The sequence below is a fragment of the Plasmodium chabaudi genome (assembly GCF_900002335.3).
Source record: "Plasmodium chabaudi chabaudi strain AS genome assembly, chromosome: 14".
Classification (NCBI taxonomy): Eukaryota; Apicomplexa; class Aconoidasida; order Haemosporida; family Plasmodiidae; genus Plasmodium; species Plasmodium chabaudi.
Window position 1 is genome coordinate 2,169,923 of NC_030114.2, and position 15,721 is coordinate 2,185,643.

Sequence of the window (15,721 nt, forward strand, 5' to 3'; positions counted from 1 at the left end):
TTCAGTTGTTAAGGGCTGTTAAAAAATTCACACTTGATCTTGTATATCTTCCAAACCGAAACTTGTTGCTTTATTCAATTATTCAATTATAAAATTTGTATTTTATTAACTTCATAATTAAAAAAAAATATAATGTACATGCATATATACAATTATATGGTTACAATAGTATGCTCGTTTAAAAAATGTTTTATTATTTATATAGCTTTTATGATACTTTCTTTTACATAAATATATATTAAAAAAAAAATAAATATAATATATATACATTGGTAATACATATTGTAAAAAAATGTTTTTTTTTGAGTATTTTATTAATTTTTTTAATAACGTAATTTCCTTTTTTTCAATGAAGCATGCCTTATTATTTTATGTTTCCTTTGTTACAAAAATTTTAATTTGTTACATTAACGATTTCTTTGTCATTATTTATTAAGAATGGATATATGTAATTTCCAAAAAAATTAATTATTGTAACAGACCATATTATAATCTTAATATGAGTACCCATTTTTATACACAAATTAATTTTTTTTTACAAACTTATGATTAATTACGATTTTTGCACAAAAGACAGTCTTATAATAACATATTTATATATGTTTTTTTTAACAATATAAGATTAGTTCATATATATTGAAAATGCAATGATTTAAGCTTTGGAATAACAATAAGCTAGCTAATTAATTTATTTTATAAATTTCTATGCCGTTACATGAGATAGACATATTCTTATGTTAATGTTTATCCTTTTTTATGCTACTATAATATATATTGTTATATTTGCTTTTGCACACACATTACATATCGAAAAATGAACAAGAATAAATCATAATTATAAAATAATAGAAATGGAGATATTAAGATTATGGTATTAATTCAAATTGACTTTGGCTCATTATGTAATAATTTTAAAAAACAAATATATATATGGCTTAAGGTTTCCATAAAAAAATATCTCAATAGTACAAGCTATATGATTTTAGTGCTTAATTTTATATTCATGAATAATAAAAGTATTATTGAGGCACAAATGTACATTCATATATATGATATTTTATTGGTATCTCCATGCTGTGTTTTTCTAAAATAGCATATCAATATTTTTATATTTTTCTATAAAACAATTACCAAAGATGATTACATTATAATGTTTAATTATTATCATTAGATATTTTTATTTAACAAGCATATATGATTCAATATAGGCTCATCACATGCACATTTTTATTATATTTACACATGAATATAATAGTGTACTATAGTAAGCATATCCTACATATACATCTTTATAAGCCTATAAATAAGTAATTTTTCTCTATATGTGTAAGTCTGGGACTATGCTTACAAAAAAAATAGAAGTTCGTGGTACAATCCGAAACCTTGGGATTGGTATATGAGTTTCTATATTATTGATAAATGTTCGTTTATATATTGTAGAAGAGTATTGAATAAAAAAAAAATATATATATGAGAAAAAATATCTATATTGTTATTTAACATATAATGGATTTTTTAGCTTTACACATGGTTTTTAATATAACAAAAGGAATAATATATTTTTATATTTTCATAAATTAATAAGGCCCTAAAAGAGGAGATAAGTTATGCCCTCATTTTCAAAAGCACATATAAAATAAGATTAATAATGCTATCATCATTCCTTCTATGAAAAAAATAAAAATAAAAAAGTATAGAATTCCTATAAGCATATAAATTCACCCAAGCCGTATCGTTTTATATTAATTATAGGAATATGAAACATATACTTAAAACTATAAATTTTCAGTTGGATATATTATAATTTCAAAAATATAAATAATTAATACGTGGTGTTTATTATGACCAAGGGGGCCACACGCTGAGTGAAATTTTTATAAATTGCATTACACATAAAGCCTACATACCCAATAAATATATGTTTGTGTATATAATTGTGCAAATTTTTGCATAAAAAAATTATGAATAAATTTTAAAAATATTAAACAAAATTAAGGGATAAATAATATATCAATTAAAAAATAGTTCAAAATTATTCTTCTTAATTATCCTATTTTTTACACAATACATTTTGTATTGTATTTACAATATATTCGTAAAATATTAACATATTTTATAATTATATAGTTGCATATTTAATATATAAACATATAATACGATATTACATATGTTTATAGATAATTTTTTATGCAGATAATTATGAATAAAGATTTTTTAAACATTATAAAATTTTTTATAAATTTTATAGATAATATTTTAAAAGCGAATTTTTGTAGTAATTAATTTTTTTTTATCGGCAATCGGAGCATGCAAAATTTATGTACGTATAAATAAAAATTACCATTAAATAAAAAAAAGAAATAAAATAAAATTAAAATATTTATATTTAAAAATATATTATATTTTATTTAAAAAAATTAAATATATATGAATTTTTAAAACATAATTATAAATGTATATATAATTAAAATAATTTACTTAATGTTATAATTTATACTATATATTGATAATAAAATTTCATTTTATTTTGGTATGTTTTTTTTTTATTTCAACAAATTTATTTCATTTCAAAATTCATTTTAATATATTATTTTATATATTTTTATTTTATTTGCTATTTTTTTCACAAAATTTATAAAAAATATATTTAAGCATATATATAAAAAAGCAGAAACGCGCCTTTCAAGTTTTAGTTTATAAAACAATTTGAAAGTTCTAAAAAATTTTTTTTTAACTTATTTATAATTCGTCTTAAAGCTTGATGAACCTCGCTATACAGAATCTTGGTATTAATGACCCCTTTACAAATGAAAATATTGTCGATAAGGGGAATGGTAAATCTAATGCGACCAATTTAATACGTAAGTTTAATTTTCTGCAAATTTTATATCACACAATCCTTATGTTTATGTTGTTTTTTTTAATAATGCGTAACGTATTTTTGTGTGCGTAATGGCATGCACAAAAAATTAATACGTACGATAATTATATGCATATAATTTTATTTGGTATTATAAACATATAGTTTTTTTTTATGAGCATTGGCATGACTTCACTGTTGTAAAGATGCGACATTAAATAAGCACTATATGTAATACATATTTATTTTTTTTGCATGGGCTCAAATATGCATACTATTTATGTTAAATACGATTTGAACGCCTGTAAATTATAATTGTATTGTTTAACAATTGTAATAGTTGGGATATTAATCGATTTAGCCATATATATGCACATACATATTATGAAATAATTAGCTATACTTCCAATTCATAATTAATATTTTTTTATTTTCACAGATATTAGAAATCAACAAAGAAATGGTAGAAAAAGTGTTACTACAGTACAAGGATTAGGCAAATCGTATGATTTGAAAAAAATGGTCAGAGCCTTGAAAAAGGTAAGCAATACTTTATGCATTAATTTGTTTTATTTTGTATAATAATAAATAATGGAATATTTATTATTGTGTTACTAACCATTTTGCATAAATATATGTAGCATGTATTATTTATATAAACCCCCTTTGTTATGTTTCGTTGAATCCATATGATTTTTGTATGATTTAATTTTATTAGGAATTTAATTGTAATGGAACAATTATAGAAGATATTGAGCACGGTTCAATTATTCAACTTCAGGGTGATAAAAGAAGTAATGTTAAAGACTTTTTAATACGAGAAGGAATTTGCTCAGTGGACCATATACGTATTCATGGCGCTTGAGTTTACATTATATTTTCATTTTTATATATAAAAATAATATACATATATATATATACATATATAATGCATGGTATATACATAAATATATATTTAAAAACAGTATCAATGTTTTTTCAATAAAAAAAATTAATAAAATAATTTTTCTTGTACAAAATTATGCATATTGTTTACACGCATGAGATAATTTTTAATGGATTAAGCAAGTATTAAAAAAGTATGAAATGGTGAAAATATTTAGAAATGATAAAATCAGAAAAATATAGAGAAGAAAAAGACATGCATAAAAAGAAAGATAGTAGATTGTTATGATAAGAATGCATTTGTATTATATTTTTTTTAATAACAAAAATACAAAAATCAAGTTATAGGCCTTTTAATATATTAGTGTAGTGAAATATATACGTACATAATACATGACTACTGTTTCATGTTATAAATATATATAATTATATGTATGATGTGCTATTTTTTTTTTAATATTCATAAAAATCACATGTATATTTAATTTTATATGTATATTATTGTACTAAAATCAAATAATTTTAAAAACTTATACAAAAATGCAGTAATACCATGTTAAAAAAATGATTATTATGAATAATATTCTAACTTTATTAGAGAAATGTCTGACGAAATGAAATATTTCGTATTCATCACTCATTAATGTATGTATGCGAATGTGTGTGTATACATTTTGCAGTGATTTTGTTTCACTCTCAGAGTAAGGGGTATTAAAAATATTGTTCATTCGTTTGTTCTTTACTGTTAGCTATATGTGAACAATAATGGTGTTAAGTTTGTATATTATACTTTATAATGTTCTAATAAATGTTGCTTTTTAAAGAAAAAATCTTGAAATGCCACATGTGCACCCAAAAACCTATGATGATAATAATTTTTTGAAATAATTTTTTTTTAACACAAAAAGTGGAAACAATGAATTGTTATTGTGAAGGTAAAAATATACTCTCCTATTATTCCTTATTTTATTTGTTTTTTCCATTTATTATTCATTATATTATTTTTTTTTTGCACTTAAATGTCTGAAAATTTTTGTTATTTAAATACACACACCGAAAAAAAATAACTAAATTTATTGCGCAGTTAAAAGAAATATTACATAATCTATAATTGTTTAAAACATAAAATAATAATATTTTTTATTTATTAATGTTGTAAATATAAATAGAGCTATTTATTATGTTAATAATGAATATACGATATAATGCATATTTTTTTTTGAAAATTTAAAAAACAATGTAAAGGTGAAGTCCATAAATTATATAGAGTTAAAATATAACTTCGAGAGCAAAGGAAATATTTTTTTATATTTAGACAAAAAAAATGTGGTATGATAATGAGCGAATTCCAGAGGAAGAGGGAGTGAGCAAATTGTTAATTGGGAAAACGTTTGCTTATTTCCCCAAATGTGTAACAGAGCATAACGATAAAAAGGATGCAAATGCATCATATAAATTGGAAGAAAGCAGTAGAAGTGAAAATAGCAGTCATCATAGTAGTAATAATTTAATTTTGAATATAAATAGGGGAAGTATTAGTAATCGAAGAGATACTAATAATAATGGTATTTATGGAAAAAGTTTAAGAGATTTGAAAAGTAATGATTTTATAGAAAATATTGATAATATAATATTTGAAAATAAAGAATATTCATTAATTCCTCAAAGACTTGGTAGAACAATAATTCCATTAAATCCTAAATTATTAGCACAATCAACTTTTGATAATGAAAATATAGATGAATACTTAAGTGAAATACATAAAGATGTACATAAATATTCGATTTTAACTGAATATTCATTTTTATTAAATGAAATTCCACGAGGTTTTTATTGTCTACCTCAATCGGATGATTTATTTACTTGGGATGCATTTATATTGCTATACAGCACTATGTATAAAAATGGTAAATTTCGAATTCAAATAAAATTAAGTGAAAATCATCCTCATACTGCCCCAGAGGTATATTTCTTAACCCCCATATATCATCCACTAGTTAATCCTAAAACTGGGAAGTTAAATTTGGGACCTGAATTAAACAATTGGTCAGCAACTAGACATTATATATCCCTTATTTTTTTATATATAAAAAATATTTTTTATTTAACTGATGTATATAATGATGATATAATTCAAAATGAAGAAGCATATTATTTATTAAATAATGATAAAGAAACATTTCATAAAAATGTTGAAAAATGTGTACAACAGTCTAACGATCTTCTTTATAATAAAATTGACAATTTTATGTTTAATTTTACTACTAATATAGATAATAAGAAAATATTAAATAAGTTAGAAGATATCAAGCAAGATCAATTGTGTGTAAAAAAAGCAGAAGCCTTTATACACTGGTTTGTAAATGATTTCTATGATAGTTCTACTACTGATGGATATGACAGTGGAAATCCTTCCATTCGATATGCTAGTAGTCAGGAAAGTGCAGATAAAAGTGGTGTTTCCAGCATGTCCATTGATAAAGAAGGTAGTAATGACAATGACCCAAGTACCGAAAGTAATAATGGCAATGATACTATTAAAGAAATTTAAAAATTTGAATAAAAATTAAATAACCATGATAAAAACTGTATGCTTATAATATGATGAAACACTAATGAATACTATCTTTATAAGGTAGACAAAAAATGCACACAAAATAAAGCCGAATAATTAAATTAATAAAAAGGCTTTAATATGATAACCCTAATATAATAAATTAAAAGGGATAATAAAACAATAGGAAAATAGGAGATAAGATATATATAATGTATATTTTTTTGTTGTTTTTTCACTAATAAATTATAATAGTTATTAAAAAAAAATAAAACCGAATAGTTTTTGTTAAAATTTTAAATGCATATATATGCGTGTGAAATTATTTTTAAAAAATATAAACTCATTATGAATGATTAAAATAGTGAAAAAATATATGATTTACAAAAACAGTAGTGATTTGTTATACATCGATTGATGATATATCAACATTTAAATTTATGTAGAGTTTACAAATGAATATATGCAGGATTACATATTTACAATGCTCTATTTTTAGATCCCCGCATGCAAAGAAGAAAATCCACATACATATATAATATATATGCTGATTGCTTGTTGTGTGCATATTTTTCTGATGGGGGATAGATTTTTCCGTTGAAAAATACTGAAAAAAACGCTATAGAAAGCATAGCAGGGAAAAGGATTTATATGGATGGTTGCCATAATGCGACATTTAAGCAGCCTAAAGGGGAAGAAGAAAAATGATAAAATTATTATAACAATAATAATAGAAGAATACTTTAAATTTGATAAATACATAAATTAGAAAAAAATATTTTTAAAAATGTAAAAAATTTCATTTTCTTACTTGAAGCCAATATTGCACATTTTGGATTGAAACTGACGTTTTCAGGAGGGCCTTCAAAAAACGAGAAAAAAATGATAATGAAGATAAACACAAGTTAATGCGGATATTTAGCATGTGAAACAAATTTTCAAGAATATAAATTGTAAGTTTACCTGCATGACCATATAAACATGTCATATATTCTCCGCTTTCTTTCCAAATGTGAATTCCATTGTCTCTCCACCCTGAAACATAAAGATAATAAATTGATTAGAATATATGAAGGGAATATAATTGAATTATAAATATGTTAGTTTATTCAATTTTATTGCCACATTTTAATTTATATGAAATAAGAAAATAGAAAGCTTTTGATATTCCATAAGTATATATTTAGTGGGGAAATGCGCGTATTTTACTTACCACACATTATGTACTTTCCATCCGGGGTAATAGTAGGTACAAATAAAGAGTAAGGTCGATTTTGAAAAGTGGTGTTGTTATATAAATTTTGAACATTTATAGATTGATTGAATGTAGTATTATTATATGTGGATTCCTCTATGAAATCATTATTTGTTGTCCCAGGGTTATAATGTAAATTTTGTTTATTTTTTGGAATAACATCACTATATTTATATGAACATATAAATTTTCCAGTAATCGAATCAATTTTAAAATGGTTATTTTTACTTGTAGAAACAATTATTGCTTTATTATTTGGAGTAAATAAAAGATTAGTTATAAATTCATCATTTTGTATTATATTTTTTAAACTAACAACATTATATTCACCACGATTATACATTAATACATCATAAAAATGGATTTCCTTTTTTCCATAAGATGCAATAAATATAAGACCTTCATTATCAAAACAAGAAACTGGTCTTTTGAAATTTGATTTATATATTATTAATGGAGTATCACAATTAAAATAATATAATTTGACATGGCAATCATCCGAATTAACTAACATTAATTTTTTATTTGGATTTACAGATATTCCATTTAATTCACATATATTACCTATTTGTGGTAACGACTTTACATATTTATTTTCTTTTATATCCCAAAATCGTAAAAATTGTTTATGTTCAGAATTATTAGATTTAGTAGAACACACAATTATTTCATTTGCATTATCTAAAAATCGAACAACATCTACACCACAATTTTTACTTTGTAATGTTTTATATGAGCGTCCTTCTACTAAACTATAAATAGTAATAGAATCATTTTTATTGGATGTTAATAATAATTCTCCATCATAACTCCATGCCATGTTTCTAGTAATTGCATGTTTATATTTAAATGCTCTTAGCACCTCAAACTTTTTTATAATATCATCATTTAGTTTTATTTTCTTATATACTATAGAATTCATCTTTTTATATATGATCCGTCTAGCTTTTATTTGTATGCATTTCGTTTGTTTTTTTTTTCATTCGTTCACCTTTTTTGTATTTATAATAAATATTGTTTGTAAATTCGAAAAAGGTAGCATATGTTTTAGTGCATTATTATATGTATAATTTTCTTGCTATTCAAAAGGGCAACCTTTTTCTTTTTTAAGTTGATTTGTGAACTTAAAATGATAACTTTTTATTTTCTATTAACAAAATATATTGAATATTATTATTGTATAAGGAATAATCAATATGTAGATTTATGCTCGCTGCTTATCTATAGTTGTTAACTTAATAATTTGTATTGATATACATACGTTTGCATTTGTGACAATACTGTTATGTCAAATAGCTTAAGGATAGTACTTTATATTTCCAAGTATACACATATATATTGAGCTTAAAATACGGTAAAATTTGCAATAAATTATTAAAAGGATGTATAAAACATATGTTGAATAAACAATGCTGCAAAAATGAATGATTAAAAACTATATCGATAGATATGGAAAAATCAGAGATTAGTAAAGTATAAATAAAAGGGAATAAATCAGGGGAAATAATATAATATTGAACAAAGCATGGTATTTAAAATGATTTCTTTTATTGTGCAATAGATTTATAAAAATGGAAATAATAAAAATGAAAGTATGTATATATGCATATACCATATTAATCGATGTCCCTTAAAAGAGAAATAAAGTTGTGAAAAGAAAAGTAATATTTTCAATAAATTGTTTTAATGAAAATAAAAATAAAGTTATTTAAATAAAATAGAATAAGAATAAATAAATGATTAATAATGGATACTTAAAAATTAGCAAATGATATTTTATGGAGAATATATATAAAAAGCGTCAATGAATTTTGTAGAATAAAAAAATATAAAATATCTATATATTAAAAATCTTTATTCTTCATTATTATAATCATTTAATTATATCCACATATAGTATTAACATAATATATGCATATGTATGCATATGAACAAAAGGTTTTAAAATTTAATAGAATCAAAATAAGAAAAAAAGATGCATAAAATAAATGATTTCCCTTCAAATACCACAAAAAAATGCACATATATATACGCATACATATGAATTAATATGCGTTGTAAGATTTGTATGTCACGAAACATCCTAAATCTGATTTGCCATCTTTTATGGCTTTTTCACTAAGACTATTTTTTTTTTTTTTTTAGTTTCTTCAATAAATCCTTTAAATAAATCATAGTCTTTTATTTCTTTATATGTTATGTTTTTCATATCCTTTCCATAATGAGGCTTTTCATCATAATATTTTTTTTGATTGGGATTCTGAGATATGTTTTTATCATATAAATATCTCGCTATACTTGCTTGATTTTCGTTATCATTTATATCCGATTCTTCTGTGTCATCGGGCTTATTGTCTAAATGTGAAAAGAATAAGAATAATGTGTAAAACATAGCTTTTATACATTTATGCAGTGTGCAGAATCATAATATTGGTAGCTTAATTTATTATAATATCATTTGCATAAATATTCGTTTTTTTCCATACCATTATACATTCTTCTGGTGGTGTGAACTTTGATTGTGTTTCTTTTTGTTTCTACTGTATTTCCAAAACCTGAGAAAATAATGAAAAAAAAAGAAAATTATTTTTATCTAATTGCTGATTATACGTTGTACTATTAAAATTTGGCATGTGTGTTGTTCACGAATTGTGAATTAGCACTCTGGGGGTAGCATCGCTTCTTTTGATTTACCTGAAGTATTTTTGTAAATTTTGTTCAAATCTAAATTTTCGTCAAAACTTGTTAAATCAATATATCCTTTTTCATTTTGTTTTCCATTTTGATCACGCATCTTTGAGTCAAAACTATTATCAGATTCATCAGATACCTCATTTTTAATTTGGTGGTCTAGGCTTATATCGATTTTTGGATCTTCTTGATCTATTTCCTTTGGTTTTTCATCATAATTTATTTCTTTCGTTAAGTCTACTTCATCATCGTTTACTTCGGGGATTATTTCTTTTTGGTTTTTATTATGCGACTTTTTGTGTTTATCCCCTTTGGTTGTCTTTATTTTTTCTTTATTATCCTCGTCTCTATGTTTTTTTTTTTTTTTTTTCACTTTTTCAGTGTCTTTATCATTTTCCTTTTCTTTTGACTTTTCTTTCGATTTGCTCTGTTTGTCTTTATTTTCATTTATCTTAGCTTCCTCCATCATTTTTTTATAATTCTCTTCCTGTTGTTTTATTCTTTCTTTTTCGGTTTTTTCCCATTCACTTACTTTAAGCATAAATGAGACTTTTCTTTCCAACTTATCATTTTCTAATAATTCTTTTTTTAATTTTTTGTTTTCTTCTATAAGTTTTTGATTTGCATCTTCATTTTCGATAGCTTTTTGTAATCTAAGTTCTTCTTTTTCGAGTTTTAATTTTTCCATATCTTCTTGTAGTCTTTTTCTTTCTTGTTCAAGATATGCATTTGATAACATTAATTTTTCATATTCTGGATCTTTATCTTTTTTTTTAGATTTACTTTTTTTCTTCTTTTTTGATTCATCTTTATCCTTTGTTTTTATCTTATCATCATCGTGAGGTTGATCGACATCTTTTTCTTCGCTTTTCACTTGGGTTTCATTTTCTGTTTTATTTAATATATTATTTTTATCATCAATTAATGGTTGATCATTGTTTTTATTTTCTTCAGGTTCATTCTTTTTAGCAGCTTTATCTATTACTCCATTTTTTTTTCTATTTTTTATTTCTAACATTATATTGATTAAATCTACAGATTTTTGTAATTTCTTTCTCCTTCTTTCTCCGCTTCTTGAGGAATTTTCATTTTCATCATTTTTATAAAAATGATCAAATAAACTTTTGTTTGCATTTGAAATTTGTTCATGTTCATAATATGGGTCATCCTTTAATGTTTCATCAAGATTTGTTAAAACACCATCGTTATCATTTTGTATATTATGTGTGTTATCAGCTTCTCCTGATTGAGTATCAGCATTATTATTGCTGTGATCCTTTTTTTTCAAATTTTTGAGTTTTGTCTTTCTTTCAGCCTTTAAATTTAAGGGAATAAAGAGATAATGTGTATAAAGAGAATAATGAAAATATATAAATATGATGAAGTTTTAATAAAAAAAATAAACATATTGGCAAAAGACTTACCTTTTCCTTAGTAATTTCAATTTTTCTCATTTCACGTTGTGTGACTTTAACGCAAGTAATAATATAGATATAAACCGATATAAACCCTCCAGGAAGACTATATATACATACAGCTAAAGAAAGACATAAAGATTTATCTCTTGATTCTAAAATTGCTAACGTACTTATAAGTTTGTCGGTAATAAATTTTGATTTACAAGTATTGAAATGATATGGAAAACCTAATAATCTATGACTTTGTGGGACTTTATGATATAAGGCTTTTTTCCAATCGTCAATTTTAACTTTAGCTAATCTTTCATCATCTTTTCTTGATGTATTTAATTGATGTAATAATTCTAGACCTACTTGTAAAAATAATTCTAAAGTTTCATCTTTATTCCACCTAGTGGATAAATTTCTAGAAGCTCGATAAATATTTATATTTTCTTCTATATTTGTTCTAAGGTCTTTAGCTAATCTATCAAGTTCCATATCTTCAATTTTATGTGAAAATGTTTTAATAGTAAAACATGGCTGTATATTATATTGTATAGAAGAAAAGGGAAACCAATAATCAAATTTCCAATAATCGTACCATATATTTAAAGGATCTGGATCTTGTAAATTAACATAAATATTTGTATTATTAAATATAAGATCAATGGTTTTGTATGGTAATGATGGGCCATGCGATGGAATATCTCTATTTCTATTTTGAAATATTTCTTTAATATATTTTTTAGTTTGTTCTTTAATTGTCTCTATGTCTTTTTGTGTACTATTCCTATGTAAAAAATCATCTCTTAGATGTAACTTATGTTTAGATTCTCTTAACTGTATTTTCAAGCTTTTTAATTTATTAACATCTAAAAATCTTTTTTTTAATGTATATACATTTCCTGTAGTTGTTTCCCAAAATTTGACAAGACCATAATTTTTGTGGTCATTAAATTCAAGTGTAGCTACCCATGCATGTTTTTGGTTATCTAATAATGTACCAAAACAAACAAAGGAAATAATTGGAATTCCTAGAAAAAGACTACATAACAAAAGACTGTGATCTAATGCATTACCCCCTTTTAATTGTAAAGTAAAATCAGGAGTAAATACTAAATTTTCTTTTTTATGTATAAATGGTATACATCGAACATAATGAAATATCGCCCTTTCCGATTCAAAGAAATATGGAGATTTAACATTTGTTATAAGAGTTGGTAAAAAATGATTTTCTTTTCTTTGATTTAATAATTCACAATTAAAATATCTTTTTGCTTTTGATAGATCTGTACAGCTTTCAGGGATTCCTTTAATTGCTTTTAACACTTGAAAATATAAGCTTTTTAATTTTTCATATTTTTGTGCTAATTTTAAAGGGAAATTATTAGTTGTATTAAAAACAGGAGGAGAATATATCCTAGTATCTTTATTATTATTATTCCCTTCACTGTTTAATAAGTCTGGATATGTCCATATACTAAAATTTAAATTTGATAATCTTTGATCATCATGCAAAAAATGTAATTTTTTACAACCTTTATATACTACTGTTTCATAATTTATTTTTATATTTGTTTCTAAATCTGTATGTTCTAATTTGGTTTTTTTCCTTCTTGCATTTTTTTCATTATAAAAAATTTCATAAGGTGTTATAGATATACCTCCTATATAAATTACATCATCTGTTTTACCCCATACATCAATATATATACATCCTTTTTTACTAAAATTTTCATAATTCAGTTCGTTTTTATTATTAAATCTTAATGGTATAGCAATGTAACTATCATAATTTGGAGTCAAACTTTTTTTTACGATTTTTGTTCTTCTACTTGTTTCATCAAATGATACTTCAACATAACTGTCTAATTCTTTTACATTATCAACAGTAACTATTTGATCTATATTTAATATATGCACAATCAAATAGTGATGTTTATTATCTATATGATATAAATCACCTATTTGTCTATACCTTGGTACTCTCCCAACAACTACTTTTCCTTCTAATTTACCAAATTTCCATTCCTTCAATTTTTTACTCCAACCTTCAAATTTTGCTTCTTCTACAATCCATGGACTTGCTTCTAATTCTTGCATTATATGAGGATAATCAACAATTCCCTTCAATGGAATTTGACATACACCTATTTCTCTCGCATCTTTTGGGGCTGACATATCTTCTACTTTAACCTGAGTAAAGGATAAATCAATGGGAATAAAAAATAGTATGGAATAGTATACAAATTTTATTTAACAAATGATTGTATCCCTTTCTTCAATTAATTCATGTAAGATATGAAAAAATAAATGCAAATAAAAATTTTAAAAACTTACACTAAGGTAGGATACATCTAAATCACGTAATGTCCCTCTGAAATAAATTTCTCCCAAATTTTCCCACATAGGATAACGAACATTTTTTTGGCACATAGAAACGATAGTAAATCCATCATTTCCTTTGGGTGTATGAATTAGTTTCATAGTTACTCTAGGGTTTGGTAATTTAACATTTTCTAAATTTTGAAAAGAAAGATCTTCATTTTCTTCAATATTATTTAATAAACTTAGATTTCTAAAGAATAACTTTTCTAAATTTCTCGAAACCCTTTCGCTTTTATTTTTTACAATTGTAGTACCATTATTAACATTATTACTAGAAGGTTCATTGGATTCATTTGACAAAACTGTATTAAATGAAAATCTTTCATCTATATTATCACCTAATCGTTTTTTTTTTTGTTTTTTATTATTTCTATTTTTATTTATTTTTTTTCGAGGTTTGCACATTTTAGGGAATATACTACATTGAGATTTGTCTATGTGCCTTTTTTCGATCGTATCAGGATTTTCGAAATAATTTAAACTTTTTTCTTGTATATATGTATGTGATAATAGATCACTAAATGACCAATTTAAAAAAGATAATTCAAAATCATATAACTCTTGAAAATATAATTGAAAAAATAATTGACATCGTTTAACTCTAGAATTTTTTATAAATTTATATAAAGTCGTTTCATTATATATCTGTCCTGTTGCAAAAGATAATAATGGTTCTTCATATATACCTTCCAATTTATTTAATGTAAATTTTTTATATTCCCATACTTTTATTCTTAATTTTTCATTTTCTAAATCAAGATAAGATCCTCTATATTCAAAAACCTTTTTAAATTTTATTTCTTTTTTTTGTTCTGCTCTCACATTGCAAACTACTTGAGTACGTAGACAATTTTTTGACTTCCCTTTGGTATATATTTTCATTTTTGAACCCCTCTGAAAAAAATGAAAAAAAAAATAAATTAGTATTTGAATAATAGGTGTATAAATAAAATCACAAAATAATTTATCTTACAAAAGCAAAACAAACTGCCACATTTTAGTGGTGATAAATATAAGCAAACTAAATTATGGTCGTATGAGCACAAATTCGACAGTGTATAGAAATTTTATATTTTCATAAAATTTCTCTAATGCAATGTACAAATTCTTACCTGTATTCTACACTCTTCTCTATCTCCTCCAAAATCAAAATCAACAAAAGCATTAAAATCATTGTTCATATAATTTTGTATTTGTATATCCCATAAAATAACTTTCCATCTTCTTGGGTGCCCCCAATGTTTTCTTAAATCTTCTGTATCTCCTCTTTCTTCTTGTGGTGTTTTTAAAATTTTGATAAATTCTTCATAAGTATATTGGGGTGCTCCCAACATATCATCAAAGAATGTTTTATCATTTGTTTCGTCTAAAGATTGTTCTTGAGGATTTTGGGCATTAGGATCTTTATTTTCATTTTCATCGCCATTTTTATTTGCTTCTTTTTCTGGCGTATTATTTAAATTAACAATATTTTTAAACTTGTTCAAAATCATTTTTTTTTCTTTCTGTTTTTTTTAGAAACATTAATTTCATAAAAAAAAGGCAGACGGATATCCTAGTAAACTATATTTTTCATCTGCAACTGTCTTTACAAAAAAATTCATTGTTTATAAAAAAAAATTAATTAAATATTTACACATTTAAATAAATTTCTGAGAAATTTACGTAATGAAAAAAAAGTGCTGACT

At 23.5% G+C, this 15,721-nt stretch overlaps 4 protein-coding genes across 4 annotated transcripts; 2 read left to right on the forward strand and 2 right to left on the reverse strand.

Moving 5' to 3' along the window:
• Nucleotides 1-2,761: 2,761 nt before the first annotated feature.
• Nucleotides 2,762-3,725, forward strand: PCHAS_1459200 (translation initiation factor SUI1, putative; the record flags this gene model as incomplete). Its single annotated transcript, XM_016799831.1, has 3 exons — nt 2,762-2,861; nt 3,300-3,400; nt 3,579-3,725. 3 exons carry the CDS (start codon nt 2,762-2,764, stop codon nt 3,723-3,725), a joined length of 348 nt encoding a protein of 115 aa, XP_016655072.1.
• A 1,344-nt stretch (nt 3,726-5,069) lies between these two features.
• On the forward strand, nt 5,070-6,296 carry PCHAS_1459300 (ubiquitin-conjugating enzyme E2, putative; the record flags this gene model as incomplete). Its single annotated transcript, XM_016799832.1, has 1 exon — nt 5,070-6,296. The coding sequence occupies one exon, from the start codon at nt 5,070-5,072 to the stop codon at nt 6,294-6,296; it is 1,227 nt and encodes a 408-aa protein (XP_016655073.1).
• Nucleotides 6,297-6,946: 650 nt separating this feature from the next.
• On the reverse strand, nt 6,947-8,476 carry PCHAS_1459400 (WD repeat-containing protein 82, putative; the record flags this gene model as incomplete). The annotated part of the gene is made up of 4 exons (XM_016799833.1): nt 6,947-6,984; nt 7,111-7,161; nt 7,263-7,334; nt 7,513-8,476. 4 exons carry the CDS (start codon nt 8,474-8,476, stop codon nt 6,947-6,949), a joined length of 1,125 nt encoding a protein of 374 aa, XP_016655074.1.
• A 1,182-nt stretch (nt 8,477-9,658) lies between these two features.
• PCHAS_1459500 (double C2-like domain-containing protein, putative) lies at nt 9,659-15,526 on the reverse strand (the record flags this gene model as incomplete). Its single annotated transcript, XM_016799834.1, has 6 exons — nt 9,659-9,909; nt 10,041-10,109; nt 10,249-11,521; nt 11,670-13,841; nt 13,986-14,927; nt 15,146-15,526. 6 exons carry the CDS (start codon nt 15,524-15,526, stop codon nt 9,659-9,661), a joined length of 5,088 nt encoding a protein of 1,695 aa, XP_016655075.1.
• Nucleotides 15,527-15,721: the final 195 nt, after the last annotated feature.